Source organism: Ylistrum balloti, unplaced genomic scaffold, assembly GCF_031769215.1.
Source record: "Ylistrum balloti isolate Yb309-2 unplaced genomic scaffold, AGI_CSIRO_Ybal_v1 Utg370540, whole genome shotgun sequence".
Lineage (NCBI taxonomy): Eukaryota > Metazoa > Mollusca > Bivalvia > Pectinida > Pectinidae > Ylistrum > Ylistrum balloti.
The window spans coordinates 390,718-409,559 of record NW_026782343.1 but is presented as its reverse complement, the minus strand read 5'-3'; the positions used below and the strand labels follow the sequence as shown (position 1 = coordinate 409,559).

Here is an 18,842-nt window from a genome sequence, read left to right as displayed (position 1 = left end):
ACTTGAATCATGGCGACTCTCAGACATGTGCGGCTACTGTCGCTCACGTCAAAACTGATGTTGCGAAATTCCCTTAACTTAAATGCAACTTTTACTGAGGTAAATTTAGATTAATATATTTTGTCATCTTGATCATTTTAATGAATTCTTATTCCATGACAACAGTGTAGTTATTGCATGCGATCTTGCTGCTAGAATGTGAAAGGCACCTTTACAGCGGTAAGATAAACCACGAAAAGGAGTAGTAAAGACGAAAAGGACCACTTCTCATGTTGGACACATTCCCGTGTATGGACTGTTGTCCTGCCTTTGAGGGATAGTTACTGCTTTGACTAATCATGTATTTACTCAATTGCAGAGTCATTTTGAAACGGAAACACAAAATTATTTTAAATATTTGTAACAAAATCGGTCGTCGTCTTTTTAACTTACACATCATAGATTCTCAATTGGGCTATAATATGACGGACGGAGAGCGCTCCAGGTGGGAAACAATGATTTCATTGGAATATCGTTTTAAATTTTTAAACTAGAAGTGATCTGTTATGTAAATGTAGAAGTTGAGAGTACAAGTCTCCTTACTGACTTTGATAGTGGGTATTTTCCTTTAGCCGAGCAGTAGAGTGTCTGACTAGAGATAGAAAGGTCACTAATTCGAAAACCAGCACTAGCTGGGTGTTTTTCATTACTTCTTCATATGCCATTCACTTGTGTATCAATTGAGCAATCTTTGAGATTGCAGGTGGTTGACACTGCTGTTGGACTTAAATTTTAGTCCCTGGGATTTGTCATAACCTGCATAACACAATTTCAATTAATTCAGATAGTGGTACGTTTCAGAATATGCACTTGTACTTGTTCTAAAATTATCAAATATATGAATGTAACAGAGGACATTATTAGCTCACCTGGCCATTGCTCATCATCAACTTTATACTTTAAACAACTTCTTCTCAATAACCAATGGATTAAATGTTTGAATATTTAGCTGGTATGTTCCTAAGATGAAGCTGGACAAGACTTTCAAAAATAAAGAACCTTGACACCTTTAACCCACTTCTTTTCATGAACTGAATAGACTAGAGGCCGTGGCTGGTATGTTCCTAGGATAAAGCCCAAAAAGGTTTACAAAAAGACATGACCTTGACATATTCAGTATCACGGAGGTCAAATTTGTTAAAACATTTAAACCACTTCTTCTCATTAACTTAATTGACTAGAGGCAATAAAGTCTGCGAAAAGAAATGACCTTGACCTATTCCAGGTCACTGGGTTCAAATTTGTTTAGACTTTCAATGACTTCTTCCATGAGCTAAAAGACCCATCGGGCCTCTTGTTAATTTCAAAGCCTCCACTAAAATTCAAACCCGGGACCTCTGGCTTACTTGTCTGACATTCCACTGATCAAGCAAAAGAGAAGTGTATATTGCGGCATGTATTTTACCAGAGTTACATACTTCCCCTTCAGGTGATATAACTCATCCTCAAGTTTCTCGAGGTTCAGCAATGCTTATGAAAGTAACACTAAGTATTATTCCCTAGTGCCTGTGTGGGTGCCAGTGTAATAAAGGTCATTATTTATTTCAATGGCTCTGCTATGATGGAGATAAAGAGAAGTTCTCTCAAGTCGTGTGGTATGTTGCAGCTAGTATTTTACCAGGGTTGCATGAAAATTACAAAATTGATTGAATTATTGAGTGAGAGCACCTCCCCATCTGGATTTTGACAGTCTTTCGATATCTTTAGATTTTCCACTTTTACCTGCAATGCTTTAAATTTAGGCCTTATGCATCACAGATGAGTTCTAGAAAGACAAAACGGCTGTATGACAGTTTAATTCATTGTCTAACTGTATTAAATAATGTTTTTCAATTGAATGTCTCTTGTACTATGTTTACAGAGTTTCTCGAGAAGATGTCTCCATGTTGCATCCCGCAGGCATCCACTATCATCAAGTGTTTCCAACACTACTCAAAATTACAAGTTTGATTTGTTCAAGAGAAGTCAAGCCCAACTATGGAGTGTTTGTGGAGTGCAACGTTACAATAGCACAGAAACAACTACAAGCAAACCTGAATTTGAATTAGTATGTTGGAATCTGTGATACATTCTAATTTCACATAGTTTAACCTCTTTCAATTAATGAGGCCTAAAATTAGATATTCTTATAAGGGTTTTTCATTTTTATGTGTGTATTAAGGAAACAATTTTTTATTCCCAAGGTATTACATTTGTATTACCTTCTTCTTCCAAAGGAAAAAGATAGGGTTTAATGAAGCTGTAAGTGGTGCTAAACTCTTGTACAGGTGAAAACGCAAATCTGTAAAATATATGTACAGATAACCTCCCAAACAAGTGGTCATGAGAGCACAAATTTGTACATATGATATTTGTATGGCCAACTGCCTGGACAGGTGGTTATGAAGTCGCAAAATTTGTACAATTTAAGTGGGACTCACCTTCAGGAGTAGTGGTCAGGAGGACACAAATTAGTACAATACAGTACTAAATATAAGTAGGACTACCTCCTGAAAGTCATGGAGGGGTTAATTTGGGTATCTTTAAAATGAGGTCAATATATCATAACTAAAAGTTGTCATTCTGAATATTAATTTTTTAAATTTCATATTCATGAAAATATGGGTTTCTTTTGAATTCCTGTGTGTCAGAAGGCTTTAGGAACAGTTTCAATGCAAAATGTTGTACGATATGCAGTAGCAAAAACAGTAATTTAGTCGAGTTGCTTTAGTGAACTAAATTGTATCTCTGGAAAATACCTAAATATAACATTATTCGGATAAGAAAATGGAGAACAGTCAAAAGAACAGTAAATGGGACCCTTTTAAGCAAACTCAAAATACAAAATTGAAAAAAGAAAACAAATTTACAATTAAGGAAAAGTCTTCCAAAACTACAGGTTAGAATTTACCCAGAAACAAAATTTTATATGCTCACTGTTGATCATCTACTCTCGTCATTTGTGATTCTCAGTTTTGATGATTTCAGAGTTATTGCCCATTTCTCTACATAAACTTCGATTTTGGGCTATAGTATCACTTGTACTATTCCATCGATGATATAACCTGGAACATGGTTCATGATATCAGTGCATTTGCTGAATTTCTTAATTAATTCAAACTTACAAATTAATAGCCAATATAATTAAATATAAATATGTGGCTTAAATTTTAAATGTATCAAAATTTTTCAATAATCGGAGTATCTATGTGTAATTCTGATTTGAAATTTCAATCTGCCTTTAAAGATTCTCTTGTTACAAGCTTACCCAATCCTTGAACATGTCAATATTGCAGAAGTGACACAGTTTTAAATTTTGTTTTTAGGAGCAAGTTAACTTCCTCCCTGAGCCACCCAATCTGCCATCATATATTGATGTTTCTGAAATTCCACTCAATGCGCTGGGAGAGCCAACCCTGCAGAGCTTGGGGATTGGAAGTAACTGGCCTGCAGGTTTATACCAACAAGCCCTGGAATTATTGCATGTTGAAGGACTGACCTGGCTAGGAGCCATAGCTGTGGGTAGGTCCTTTTAGACATTTCCGTTTTTTTTTTTTCCATTAGTCAGACTGCAATAACATTGAGATCACAAATATTTAGATATGACTGAATGATTGAATATAATTTGATTGAAAGAAGACTAGATCCAAACGGATTAAACTTCTCTGACAACTTATAATCCTAAATGATTGGCAAACCTAAGGCTATTTAAAGGCAATGTAATATAAATAAATGAGATTTAACCTTTTCAATTTAATTCAGGTGACAGGTTCTGTGTCAAATGTACAAGTCGGATGAATTGTAAAAATGATTATGTAAAGTGTGTATATTGTTTTGATCCACTGACTTCCCCAATTCATCATTAATTGTTGCTTGTTCTTTTCTTTTTCCAGTTACAGTAGCAATAAGGTTTGCAATGCTTCCACTGAATGTCATGGTGCAAAGAAATGCTGCCAAGACCCAAAATGCAGCTCCAAAGCTATCAGCAATCAACGACAGAGTTTTTAGAGCACAAAAAACTGGAAACAGGCTAGAATGTGCGTATAATAAATTGGGATTTTTTTTCGTTTTGAAAAGGGAATGGTTTTATACAGCATTCATCATTTCATTATGGCCATCATTTCCTCATTGTTTCTGGGATATATTTTAAAAACTAATTATAGTATCTACATGACTCCAGTATAGGCACAGTATTGAAAGAGTGTTCTTCATACAAAAATTCAGAAAGCACAGCCTAAGCTTCAACCTTCATCAGATTTAAAATGGTTTCCATAATGTTGTTGTCCTACATTCATGGCATGTAGGATATTAAAGATTTATGTGTGAATGGTGCAGACTAGGACAAGTGTATTTTGACTATTGGCCTTCATGATTAATAACATGCTGTTTTCTATTCCTTTGTTGGGCACACTTACTACTGTATGTGAGATCTTTAAGATTGTATAACACTTATCAGAGATAGGTTCAACAGGGATTTACCGGACGCCAAATCCTGCGTATATTACTCCAAAACTTATGTCTGGACTCTTAAATAAATTACCCATGAGTCCCATGGGATGCACATTTTTACAGATACATCGCAGTTGGCGGTTTTGTTTGCGTTCATTGCCAACCGGTAGAAGCCATTTGAGCTATTGCTGCTAGAAAATCACCTGTTTGGAAATGCGCTTATCTATTTATATCAGCGCATGCATATTTCGCATTTCAGCGTGTGCTGATCTCAATTTGAGCCTAGAGGGCACACTAATATCAACTGAGTATTGTTTGGCAAACAAAAATGGATTTAAGAAATTTCGTACGAAAAAAAGAACGGTAATGAGAAGAGCAAGAAAGTGAAGCTTTTTTTTTTTACATTTTACATGCTTAATTGTTACTGGAAATAATCTAGCGTTGTGTTTCATGTCATATTCTTAAGAGCATGGTTGTGAATGCTAGGCATCAAACAAAGGCAGGCCCATTTGTTCTCTTGATTCCTGGGAAAAATCAGGGAAAAAGAAACAAAAAATTATCACTTTATTTCTTATATTTCTAAGGTTGCTTTCGTGTTTAAACCCAATTTGAACGGTTCAGGCAGAATGGAATTATTCCAAAATTTTACTTGTAAAATTCAAATTGTAAAGTTTCTGAGTTTTCTGTCAAACATAAAACAATAAAGTATTAATGAAATATGTTCCATTTTAACTTATTATCTTATATGTGCTGACCTTGATTTATGCAGAGATTCAGAAAACTAAGGATATTCAAACCAGTTAGTTTTGGACAAGTATAGCTGGCCATCACCCTTAATCCTGATCTGTGTCTGGCATATCTCTTATAGGTGCAACTGGTCCAACCTTTTAACTACAGATGTGAAAGCAACCTTAATTATGAGTCAATTATCAAGTTTATTGTTTCATACAAATTGAATATTGACAGGAAAAACAGATGCTACACAAAGCATTGGATACGCAAATCCAAGGGTCAGTGGAGTTATCAGATGATATTCTAACTATCATTATTTACTTTCAGTAATGAAATGTAATCAAGAACTGAGAGACACCATGAAAGCAGAGGATGTACATCCTTTGAAAAACTTTGCTGTCCTGTTTGCTCAGGTATATATGGTTGTAGATTTTGCATGCATTTAATTAAGTGACTTTTCCAAAATATCCATTTTATTTGTAACATAAAACTCTTGTCAGCATTCCTTGTGGTGATAAGATAAAATCTTTGACAAGTGAAGTTTGAATTTGGATTTGGCTTTGGAAACATCTAGAGACTTTGAAGTATTGGAGTGTATTAAGTGACCTGTTTTCATTGTCTACGAATACATGTTTAATAACACCCACTGGATATGTATGTGAAAGGCTGTTCACATGATTTCCATCAAACAATGGACTTAAAACATTATCAATTCAGATTTTGGATTTTTTGAAGATGTTGTTTACACAAATATTTGCTGGAATACTTGTTTCCATATGATATGAAATTTTTAAAACTTCCTAAACCATTTGAATTCTGGACAGTTCTAGATCTTGACTCTTGATAATCTGAAATAAAATGGATTTATTTTTACAAAATTAGATTAGATATTTTTGCAACATTGAAAAGTACATATAACTGTTTTTCTTTCATTCAGATTGAAAATCAATCAGTATGGTGTGAAAAACAACAATATGCATTGCCAATTATCAAATTATATACAGTGTAAAAAGTTTGTCTCTGGAGTTAATGGACGGTTTGTTCGGGAAAAGTGATACCTTTATAAGGAGGAAATATACTAAATATAAGAGACTTGAAAGGTAGTAGTGAGTATGCCAGAGTTCAAACGACTGGAATATTGTCAATGATACCTCAAAGGTTTTGGAAAAATGACATATTTAAGCAGTGGAAATTTTTTCTCAAAGATGGATAATTGATCCTTTCAAACTAGATCACCTTCTACAAATATTCTTGTAATGGAAAAGTACCCCAATGTAGACAGAAGGTAAAGTTTGAACATTGTATTGTGAACTAAATGAAAAGATCAAATATCTGTCTATTAAATCTCTGTGTATAGATACTTTTCATGCTAAAATCAGATTCATTTGAAGAAAATATGATATGTTGAGAGCATTGAACAGCACAACTCAGTAGTTCAACATTTGCTGGCATGCTGACATGTCAAAATGGCCTCCATTTCAAAAGAGTTGCTAATCATGATTGAGGCACTCATGAGTTATTCAAAAAAAATCCAGTTTGGCTTGTTTATATATATATTACATATATAGTCCAAGATGATATCTTTATGTCATTCTCTCAGTTTGGTCTCATAAATGTTGTAAATATCAATCACTCTGAATTAAAACAGAAGTAATAAACAAGTTGCAGTATAGGTTTGTTTTCTTAAAATCAATTGTTACAAACTTTTTGTGATACAAAAATCACATATGTAAGTAGCTTGAAAAGAGTGTTGGTTTATAGTATTGATATGAAGTGTTGTAGGTGGATGTTGCTTGTGCTTACCATGTCCTTTTGTTGTAGGCACCTATATTTATGACAGTGTTCACTGGCCTGAGAGGAATGACAAATGTACCAGTGGAGAGTTTAAAGTCTGGAGGCCTTGGGTGGGTTACAGACTTGACAGTTCCAGATCCACTGTTTATCCTACCTATTCTCACTGCCTCAACATTATTTTTGACAGTAGAGGTATGCTTACTTATCCCAGATGTGTAATACATTACCCTGTTCTCTTTAAAAATCATTTGTAATCACCTTCATGTGGCGTTGTGCATCCATAAACAATTTAATATTTTCAACTTCTTCTCAAAAACCCCTGATCCAATTTCAATGAAATTTTGCAGAAACCTTCCCTGGCCCAAGATGAACCAAAATTAGGAATTATACACTCCCCATCCCAAATGGGCCTGAGTGGCAGGGTGAATAGGGGTCAAATTGACTCAGATTGAAACATCTTCTTCTCAACACCCAGATAAAGTGGAATAAAATACTCTTCATGAATGGCAACATCTTAAAGTGCTTTACCAAATTTGTGAATTTCATGGCCAAAGGGTCTCACATTTTCCGGTGGGGAGGGTGTAAATTTTACTATATTTTATATAAGAAAACTAGATTTTTGGACAGAATTTGTTTGGTTTTCCTTGGAAATATTTCAAACTTTGTTAGAATTTTGAGTGAAAGATGACAGCTAGATGCTCATATTGATCCTGACTGACCTCCAGGGACTGATGGGTGGGGCCAAAAGGGGTTAAATTAACTTAAGATTACAAAATTCTTCTTTTCAACACTCAGATATGATAAAATCAAATTCTTTGTATGAATAAGGTGCTTTAGTTACCAAAATGAATCTTACATTTCCTCCTGTGGAGGAATTTCTTTTAGACTGTAAATGCTGTAATTCATAGGAAAATTGCAAATTTGAGCATAAGTTGGAAATAACTTTGTAAGAATTATTAGTATAGGATGACAGTTTTGATGGTATGCATGTATTGACACTGGCTTGATATATTCAATGTCACAATTTCTGTTTCATGACACTTGAAAACTATCCTTCAACCTTTATTTTCAGTATTGCTTATCTCAGGTGACCGTCAAGCCTGCTAGGCCTCTTGTTACTCTATATTTTTGCGTTCAGTTATTTTCCAGGGAGTGATGCTCTTCCATTGACTTTATGACCTTAATATATAATGAGCGTTTCTGTAGCTAACTTATCTTTTGTGTGTTTTTAACATAGACATATTTTAAGTGTTTGATGGATGACAAGGTGAACACAAATACCTCTTGTATGTATATATGATTTTTCATTGCAAAGGTCATACAACAGGTAGATGGAAGAAACTTGAATGAAATTATAACTGTATTATTATCTTATTATCTACAAATAATTAATCCTACCTGATTTGCTTTCAGCTTGGTACTGATACAGGTATGAAGTTAGATGACACAAATAAGAAGATAAAACAGGTTGTACGGGTCCTTCCTCTTGTTACTCTCGTCATCATTGCCAAGTTTCCAGCTGTAAGTTTCCTGCAGTAAACAACACAAAATTATAGTCTTTCATTTGGGATCACAGCTTTAGTCTTGCTTAATATTGATATCAGGTTACTTTCAAAAAACATTCCAAGGAAAGACTCAAAATACAAAGTACATGTGTTGTTTTCAGATGATAAAAAGGTGGTTACCAAAAAAACAGTCTGAGAAATATTGAAACGTGTATAAAATGTCCTTTTACATCCAGGGAGCGAAATTTGTTTTCGTTGAAATGTAATTTAATCATTTTTAAAGAAAATCGCAAAAAAATGACCTTAAAGGATTACCAATTTGTACAGTTCTCTTACATACTCTCTAATAATGAATCTGTATCACATTCATTGAATGTTCAAAACAGAGCAATTTATTACTTTTTTTAATTTTATCATGTTCTTAAATAAGGCAAATTCATCGACACATACATAAAACTTCGAAAATAGCAAATTGTTATATTGATTCTAAACATTACCACAGAATATAGACATATATTCTAAACATTACCATAGAAATAAGACATATATTCTAAACATTACCACATAATAAAGACTTATATTCTAAACATTACCACAGAATAAAGACATATATTCTAAACATTGTATATTCTAGATATATATTATTCTAAACATTACTAAACATTACCACAGAATAAAGACATATATTCTAAACATTACCACAGAAATGTACAGTTGAAGACAAAGTAAGACATAGTGTTATATTATGTCAATACACATGCATTTACTTGTTTAAATTTAGAGTAAATATTTGAACTACCAATGTTTTCTTTGTATATAAAACATTTAAAAGAAATCAACACAAATTTGAGAATTTTCAGGAGTAACATATTTCAGATCTTCATGTGTTTTAATTATTCAATGATACAGTTTTAGTTCAAAAGTCCCACCTTTTATTTTGCAGGCACTGTGCTTTTACTGGTTCATATCAAATATGTATTCACTCTTCATGGTCCTTTTCTTCAAATTAAATGCTGTCCAGAGGTTTTTCAAAATACCTGAGAGGATAATGCATGAACCCAAATTTCAACAGCCTGGAGACGAACCTGCCAGCAAAAGAGGAATTCTGGAAACATTTAGAGAAGGTTTGTGTAATATGTTTAAAAATAGCTAAATTGTTTTAACATCTGTTATATCAATAATCATCATAGTTATAATTTTATCATACATAAATGTCTCTGCAGAGCTTTTGTGATTTCATATACACTTTTTATCTCTTTGTTTGCCTGCATCTGTCTGTCTGTCCGTCCAACCGACCGACCGACTTCAGTGCTGGATAACATTTGATGTAATGTTTTAACTTACCATTTACAGGATAATTGTGAAAGAGGATAGGGCTGGAGGAGACAGTATATATAAGGATATGTATGGTATTCTATATGTAATGTTCCTGCACCTGTTGATGAGACTACCCTGTATTCTATACATTTGGAAGTTGTCCAGAGTGTTCACCTTGTCCTGGACAAATTTGATACATTAAATATTTTCCATCACTTTAATTAATAGATTTATGTCAGATTCTCTCTCGCCTGTAAAAGTGACAATCTATAGAATTCATGGTATTTTCATGTTTTCTTTATCTATATTGAACTCTTCTTTCTCTTGACAGGTGTAAAGATATCAGAAAAAGTTCTTGAATATGAATCAAGAAAGAAAGTGGGTGCAATCACATTTCAGGACAGTCAGACTAACAGGAAAGGAATGCCAGCTTCAACAAGTAGTAGAAAAGGCATATCTACCTCCACAAAAAGTGAAACCCGTACAAAAATACAAAATGAAGAAAAAGAAGAGAGAAAAACTGACTCTTAGTTGAAAGAGATAGAAAATGGAAAATTGTGATATAGTGACAGTGAGTTGTGTGTGCGTAAGGTGAATGCTTTGATCTGCCTGGTATAAATGTACACTTTGCGAGGTTTTGTCGGGATCTTAGTTAATCTGTCTGAAGAGAAAATAATCTTTTGCTTGGTGGATAGTCTGATTCCTGTCCCACAAAAACTTTCTTTGTTAAAGCAGTTTTTTCAAGTGCCCGGTAATCTAGATTCAGGATTTGAGGCTAATAGCTTGCTGAAATAAGGACCTTCAAATTTAATGTGATTTACCATAATCCACTTCAAGGTATGGCCCTAATGGCCTTTTATGTGTTGACGGGCCATTAAGAATGTAATAATAATAACTTCAAAGTAACGTGGGTTAGATATGGTAATGACAAAGAGGTCAAAGGTTATGACATGTGGCCTGTAGTGTGTTGGGATCACAGGCTATTAAATATGACATATGACCTGTAGTGTACTGGGATCACAGGCTATTAGTTTATGACATATGAGCTGTAGTGTGCTTGGATCCTAAGTTATTAGTTTATGACATATGGCCTGTAGTGTGCTGGGATCACAGGCTATTAGTTTATGACATATGGGCTGTAGTGTGCTGGGATCACAAGCTATTAGTTTATGACATATGGCCTGTAGTGTGCTGGGATCACAGACTATTAAGTTATGACATATGGCCTGTAGTGTGCTGGGATCACAGGCTATTAAGTTATGACATATGGCCTGTAGTGTGCTGGGATCACAGGCTATTAAGGTTATGATCGTTCTTGAGTGAAAAATCTGATTTTCTGGCAGTAAAATTGACTGATTTATCTCCCCTTGATGTTAAGCTGAGCCTGTTACTAATTTCACCATATTATATCTTAGTGTACAAGTAAATAATTGTATCAGTAATGAAGTCAAATGAAAGGATGTTAACTATGCATACATTTGTGTCTTTCAACTTCACAATGTAAAACTCCTTATCAGAATCTCTGTACAGTTACATTTTAAAACCTGAATTTGTTGAAAATACATCGAACACAATTAAGCAAGTTTTCTGCAGATAAGAAAGTGTAAGATTAATTACACTGTATTTACATAAATTAGTGATTGTAGCTGTTGTGCAGTATTTGTGCAAATTTATTGTTTGTTCTAATAGAATACAATTCAAATCCATGAAAGTATCACACAGATATATACATGTATGTAAGGAACAGAATGATAGACAAGCATGATAGTGTTTAATATGTATTGATATTTATGTACTTTGATTATCTATGATGATCTTTTAGGATAAAAACATTTAATGATTTATCTCAAATGTTTCTTATGTCTTGTGAATTGAAAAACATGGGGCATATTGTTTCTGGTCTGTCTGGGTTTTTTTTATCTGAATTAGGGTTTCCATCAAATAATGTTTTTGGAACCGAATTTGATTTAATAAGATCTTGTATGAGTTTGATGGTTAAAATCTGTCAACATTTGCCATAGTTATGAAACACTTTATTGGTTAAGAGAGTGGGCTTCAGGAGTAAAAACCTGACCAATCACTGACTAATATGGTCTTTGAAGATTACAAAGGAGTGACACCAAACTTCAAAGCTAGAACAACCTATTGTTATGTGACCTGAAGATTAGTTTAATGTACAAAGGATCCAACTACATTTCTCATCTTATCCTCAATGTGTTGCACGCAGAACCTTCAATTTTGCCAAGAAATGTTCCAGGGGTGCAGAGAACGAGAGTGAGTGAAATCTCTGGAGTATCGATGATGGTGACAGGGATGCAGAGAGTGAGAGTGAGTGAAATTTCTGGAGTATCGATGATGGTGACAGGGGTGCAGAGAGTAAGAGTGAGTGAAATCCCTAGAGTGTCGAGGATGGTGACAGAGGTGCAGAGAGTGAGAGTGAGTGAAATCCCTAGAGTGTCGAGGATGGTGACAGGGGTGCAGAGAGCGAGAATGAGTGAAATCCCTAGAGTGTCGAGGATGGTGACAGGGGTGCAGAGAGTGAGAGTGAGTGAAATCCCTAGAATGTCGAGGAAGGTGACAGAGGTGCAGAGAGTGAGAGTGATTGAAATCCCTAGAGTGTCGAGGATGGTGACAGGGGTGCAGAGAGTGAGAGTAAGTGAAATCCCTAGAGTGTTGAGGATGGTGACAGGGTTGCAGAGAGTGAGAGTGAGTGAAATCCCTAGAGTGTCGAGGATGGTGACAGAGGTGCAGAGAGTGAGAGTGAGTGAAATCCCTAGAGTGTCGAGGATGGTGACAGAGGTGCAGAGAGTGAGAGTGAGTGAAATCCCTAGAGTGTCAAGGGCATCATTTTGTATAAACGAAAGCAATGGCAATTTGTTGATAATGCAATTTCAAATGTCTATGCACCGTATTTGTATCGAGCTGGAAGTTCACAGTGCCAACACAACTGAAATAGTGAGGTGGGCTGATTACTTTAAAATGTAACATTGGAATTTACTTAACAGTAGTATTCATCAGTGGGCTTATTGTCTGATAGACCATTAGAAAGTGGAGACAGAAGGGGGAGTTGATGCTGTATATGTGTTTTTAAGTGTATTGAGTGGAATAGATTTAATATTTATTGCTTATCTCATGAAATATATACCTGCTTCATTATGTTATGTCTGAATTTACAATCTGAAGAAAATTTGTTTTGCGATGAAAAGAAACTGAATGAACTTTATTGTGTCTTATCACTTATTATGGTGATTATGTATATAATGGATACATACCTGTATGGTTTGTTAATGAACAATTCAGGTAGGATTTTATCTCATAACTATAGGATCTTGTCCAAGTTTTCACTTTTGTGAATCAAGTCTTTGAAATTTTCATATTTGAGCAAAAATAAAACAAATTTTAGATATTTTTTATCACATCAATCAGTAAAGTTTTGTTTTGCCAGGCTTTTAAGTCAAAATATTTATGACAAAATTAAATGAAATTCGTTGCTCCATTTTCATTTCATGTCATAAAGTCATTGTCAGTTTTATGACGTTATATTCAATTTCTGACTGGCAAAACCAATGGTCACGGCCATGTAAAACCAGTGACATACACTATAACATTTTCATATGTCAGAGATATATTCCACCTAAGGGGTCACAAAATGTTTTTAAAAGCTGAGGCTTTATTGAGGCTTTTACCACATTTTGTGACATAAAACATAAAAAAGAGTTTATTTCTCTCATTTCTTCTTCTAAAATTTGAATTAATATTAGCTTCAGATGTTGACAATGTACTACCAAGGTTGCCATATTACACAAAAAAATTTCAAATTATGCAATTAAGTTGACCTAGAAAATGAACTCTTTGTACTTAGATTTGGCAAAGTTTGCCCTAAAAAATTAAAGCAACATATAAACAGTCATTGCAAATAACGATATGCACAGGCATATCTACATTGTATCATGGGATGACGTCAGCTGGGAAGGGACTTGTCATATTTCTATGTGCCTGTGCTGCATGGATGGGTGTGTAATACAAAAACAGTGAAACCTTGGTATATTGCCCTCGACAGACCAGTATTGCCCTGGTAGAAATGAGAAAAAAAATGTAACTTGGTCAAATTTGCTGGTTAACAGGTCGATAATGCGACAAGTGATAGTTTTTAATATCCTTGTGTACTAATGGGTATAATATCCTTGTAATAATATTCTTTTCATCAAACGCTTGTCCTTGTACTTTTAGCAAAATACACCTAGAGAACAATATATTTCAAGCTTGAACTGATTTTTTAGAAATTATTAACAATATAAACGATATCTTGATATCATATGTCTAAAATAGGGGTAAAAACTTGGCTGTTGTTAGGCAGTTAAGAAATTTCAGCTTAAATATATATTTTGACATTCAAGTATCATTCCCAAGCTTTGATGATATTGCTAATTCAATGACATGTTGAGAAATTTTTCAAACTATTAGAGTGTATTATAGAGAGAATCAAGGGTTTTTTACTGGTGGTCCTCTATCACTTGTTTAATATTAATGTCTTGTTTAATGTAGCATTGCAACCTTTCATAATCCTGTGATGAAATGGACAACAGTATCAAAAACGTTATTGAAATTTTGAGATAAATTAGTTTTGAGTAGACATTATTTTATGTGAATGAAATGAGATCCCGGAGGGATCGTAGCATCCACAATGGTTTGTCTTTTATTTGCTCTTTAAAAGTTTGATCTTTTCCTTTCTTTCATCTTTTTTCCTCTGGTTTTGCTTATAATTCTCATAATTATATGAAATTTAAAAATTCCTCCTGTCAACCAGTTTAGTTTTCCTTATCAGTCCCAAAATCTAAGGGCACAAGTAGAGAACAAGAGGAGCCTGTATGTGAAATCCATCAGTACATGTACTTCCAAGAAATAGCAAGAACAAATTTTCATTGTTGAAATTGAAGTTTGCCATCTGTCAGTCATTTTGTGGTTCTGATCAATCCAGATTTCACACGGTCACAACTACAGACCAAAGGAAACTCATACAACATTTGAAAGATCCATTCAGTACTTCTCAAGAAATAGTGATTACAAGATTTCAAAGACAAAGTCCAGGATGGCCACCTGTTGGCTATTTTGTTGCTGTGATCAGTCCCACAATTAAATGGGAAAAACTCATGAACAAGAGGAACCTACTAATGAAATCTGACAAAGATCTATTCAGTACTTCTCAAGACATATAGCAATAACAAGAATTGTTGACAGACCGACTCGCGACATGGGAGATTTGAATAGCCTACCATCTGATGACGAGGTGAAATTTGAAATTGATCCATCAAGTACTTATCAAGAAATATTGTTAACAAAAATTGTTTACCGACAGTACAAGGACCATGCATGTGACAATTTGAATATGGTGGGCTAAGAAAATAATGACATTAAGACATCAATAATTTTAAATTTGTGATTGTGGTTTAATCTTCTATCTTCACATGATTGGTTGTTGACAAATGTCCCTAGTGTACAATTCTGTCTGTCTGTAAGTAATGATATCACTTAATTGACAGATATTTTGCTAATTCTGAGAAAGCACTTCATTAAGTTTGATTTTGTCTAGGTGGCAGATAAACAAAGGTGGGACAGGATGACAGGCAGATAAGCAAAGGTGGGACAGGATGATAGGCAAATAAAAAAAGGTGAGACATGATGACAGGTAGATAAACAAAGGTATGACAGACAGATAAACAAAGGTGAGAAAGGATGACAGGCAGATAAACAAAGGTGAGACAGGATGACAGGCAGATAAACAAAGGTGAGACAGGATGACAGGCAGATAAACAAAGGTGAGACAGGATGACAGGCAGATAAACAAAGGTGACACAGGATGACAGGCAGATAAACAAAGGTATGACAGGCAGATAAACAAAGGTATGACAGATAGATAAACAAAGGTGAGAAAGGATGACAGGCAGATAAACAAAGGTGAGACAGGATGACAGGCAGATAAAGGTGAGACAGGATGACAGACAGGATGACAGGCAGATAAACAAAGGTGGGACAGGATGACAGGCAGATAAACAAAGATGGGACAGAATGACAGGCAGGTAAACAAAGGTGAGACAGGATGACAGGCAGATAAACAAAGGTGAGACAGGATGACAGGCAGATAAACAAAGGTGAGACAGGATGACAGGCAGATAAACAAAGGTGACACAGGATGACAGGCAGATAAACAAAAGTGGAACAGGATGACAGACAGATAAACAAAGGTGAGACAGGATGACAGGCAGATAAACAAAGGTGAGAAAGGATGCCAGGCAGTTAAACAGATGGGACAGGATGACAGGCAGATAAACAAAGGTGAGACAGGATGACAGGCAGATAAACAAAGGTGGGACAGGATTACAGGCAGATAAACAAAGGTGGGACAGAATGACAGGCAGATAAACAAAGGTGACACAGGATGACAGGCAGATAAACAAAGGTGGGAAAGGATGACAGGCAGTTAAACAGAGATGGGACAGGATGACAGGCAAGTAAACAAAGGTGAGACAGGATGACAGGCAGATAAACAAAGGTGGGACAGGATGACAGACAAATAAACAATGACAGGCAGATAAACAAAGGTGGGAAAGGATGACAGGCAGTTAAACAGAGATGGGACAGGATGACAGGCAAGTAAACAAAGGTGAGACAGGATGACAGGCAGATAAACAAAGGTGGGACAGGATGACAGACAAATAAACAAAGGTGGGACAGGATGACAGACAGATAAACAAAGGTGGGACAGAATGGGACAGGATGACAGGCAGATAAACAAAGGTGAGACAGGATGACAGACAAATAAACAAAGGTGAGACAGGATGACAGGCAGATAAACAAAGGTGGGACAGGATGACAGGCAGATAAGCAAAGGTGGGACAGGATGATAGGCAAATAAAAAAAAGGTGAGACATGATGACAGGCAGATAAACAAAGGTGGGACAGGATGACAGGCAGTAAAACAAAGGTGGGACAGGATGACAGGCAGATAAACAAAGGTGGGACAGGATGACAGGCAGATAAACAAAGGTGGGACAGGATGACAGGCAGATAAACAAAGGTGGGACAGGATGACAGGCAGATAAACAAAGGTGGGACAGGATGACAGACAAATAAACAAAGGTGGGACAGGATGACAGACAGATAAACAAAGGTGGGACAGGATGACAGGCAGTAAAACAAAGGTGGGACAGGATGACAGGCAGATAAACAAAGGTGGGACAGGATGACAGGCAGATAAACAAAGGTGGGACAGGATGACAGGCAGATAAACAAAGGTGGGACAGGATGACAGGCAGATAAACAAAGGTGGGACAGGATGACAGGCAGATAAACAAAGGTGGATGACAGACAGGATGACAGGCAGATAAACAAAGGTGAGACAGGATGACAGGCAGATAAACAAAGGTGGGACAGGATGACAGGCAGTTAAACAAAGGTGACAGGATGACAGGCAGATAAACAAAGGTGGGACAGAATGACAGGCAGATAAACAAAGGTGAGATGACAGGCAGATAAACAAAGGTGACAGGATGACAGGCAGATAAACAAAGGTGGGACAGGATGACAGGCAGATAAACAAAGGTGGGACAGGATGACAGGCAGATAAACAAAGACAGGATGACAGGCAGATAAACAGAGATGGGACAGGATGACAGGCAGGTAAACAAAGGTGAGACAGGATGACAGGCAGATAAACAAAGGTGGGACAGGATGACAGGCAGTAAAACAAAGGTGGGACAGGATGACAGGCAGATAAACAAAGGTGGGACAGGATGACAGGCAGATAAACAAAGGTGGGACAGGATGACAGGCAGTAAAACAAAGGTGGGACAGGATGACAGGCAGATAAACAAAGGTGGGACAGGATGACAGGCAGATAAACAAAGGTGGGACAGGATGACAGGCAGATAAACAAAGGTGGGACAGGATGATAGGCAGTTATGCAAAGGTATGACAGGATGACAGGCAGTTAAACAGAGATGGGACAGGATGACAGGCAGATAAACAAAGGTGGGACAGGATGACAGGCAGATAAACAAAGGTGGGACAGGATGACAGGCAGATAAACAAAGGTGGGACAGGATGACAGACAAATAAACAAAGGTGGGACAGGATGACTGACAGGATGATAGGCAGTTAAACAAAGGTGGGACAGGATGACAGGCAGTAAAACAAAGGTGGGACAGGATGACAGGCAGTTAAACAAAAATGTGACAGGATGACAGGCAGTAAAACAAAGGTGGGACAGGATGACAGGCAGTAAAACAAAGGTGGGACAGGATGACAGGCAGATAAACAAAGATGGGACAGGATGACAGGCAGTAAAACAAAGGTGGGACAGGATGACAGGCAGATAAACAAAAGTGGGACAGGATGACAGGCAGATAAACAAAGGTGGGACAGGATGACAGGCAGATAAACAAAGGTGGGACAGGATGACAGGCAGATAAACAAAGGTGGGACAGGATGACAGGCAGATAAACAAAGGTGGGACAGGATGACAGGCAGATAAACAAAGGTGGGACAGGATGACAGGCAGATAAACAAAGGTGGGACAGGATGACAGGCAGATAAACAAAGGTGGGACAGGATGACAGGCAGATAAACAAAGGTGGGACAGGATTACAGGCAGGATGACAGGCAGATAAACAAAGGTGGGACAGGATTACAGGCAGATAAACAAAGGTGGGACAGAATGACAGGCAGATAAACAAAGGTATGACAGGATGACAGGCAGTAAAACAAAGGTGGGACAGGATGACAGGGTGGGACAGGATGACAGGCAAGTAAACAAAGGTGAGACAGGATGACAGGCAGATAAACAAAGGTGGGACAGGATGACAGGCAGATAAACAAAGGTGGGACAGGATGACAGGCAGTAAAACAAAGGTGGGACAGGATGACAGGCAGATAAACAAAGGTGAGACAGGATGACAGGCAGATAAACAAAGGTGAGACAGGATGATCAGATAACAAAGGCAGAATGTGTTACAGGCAGATTTAGGTGGG

At 36.4% G+C, this 18,842-nt stretch overlaps 1 protein-coding gene across 1 annotated transcript; it reads left to right on the top strand.

Annotated features, from left to right (window-relative positions):
• Positions 1-9: 9 nt before the first annotated feature.
• LOC132556010 (mitochondrial inner membrane protein OXA1L-like) lies at positions 10-11,659 on the top strand. The gene is made up of 9 exons (XM_060220400.1): positions 10-99; positions 1,901-2,086; positions 3,345-3,540; positions 3,912-4,055; positions 5,527-5,612; positions 7,021-7,185; positions 8,407-8,514; positions 9,442-9,622; positions 10,147-11,659. Exons 1-9 carry the CDS (start codon positions 10-12, stop codon positions 10,344-10,346), a joined length of 1,356 nt encoding a protein of 451 aa, XP_060076383.1. The 3' UTR covers positions 10,347-11,659.
• Positions 11,660-18,842: the final 7,183 nt, after the last annotated feature.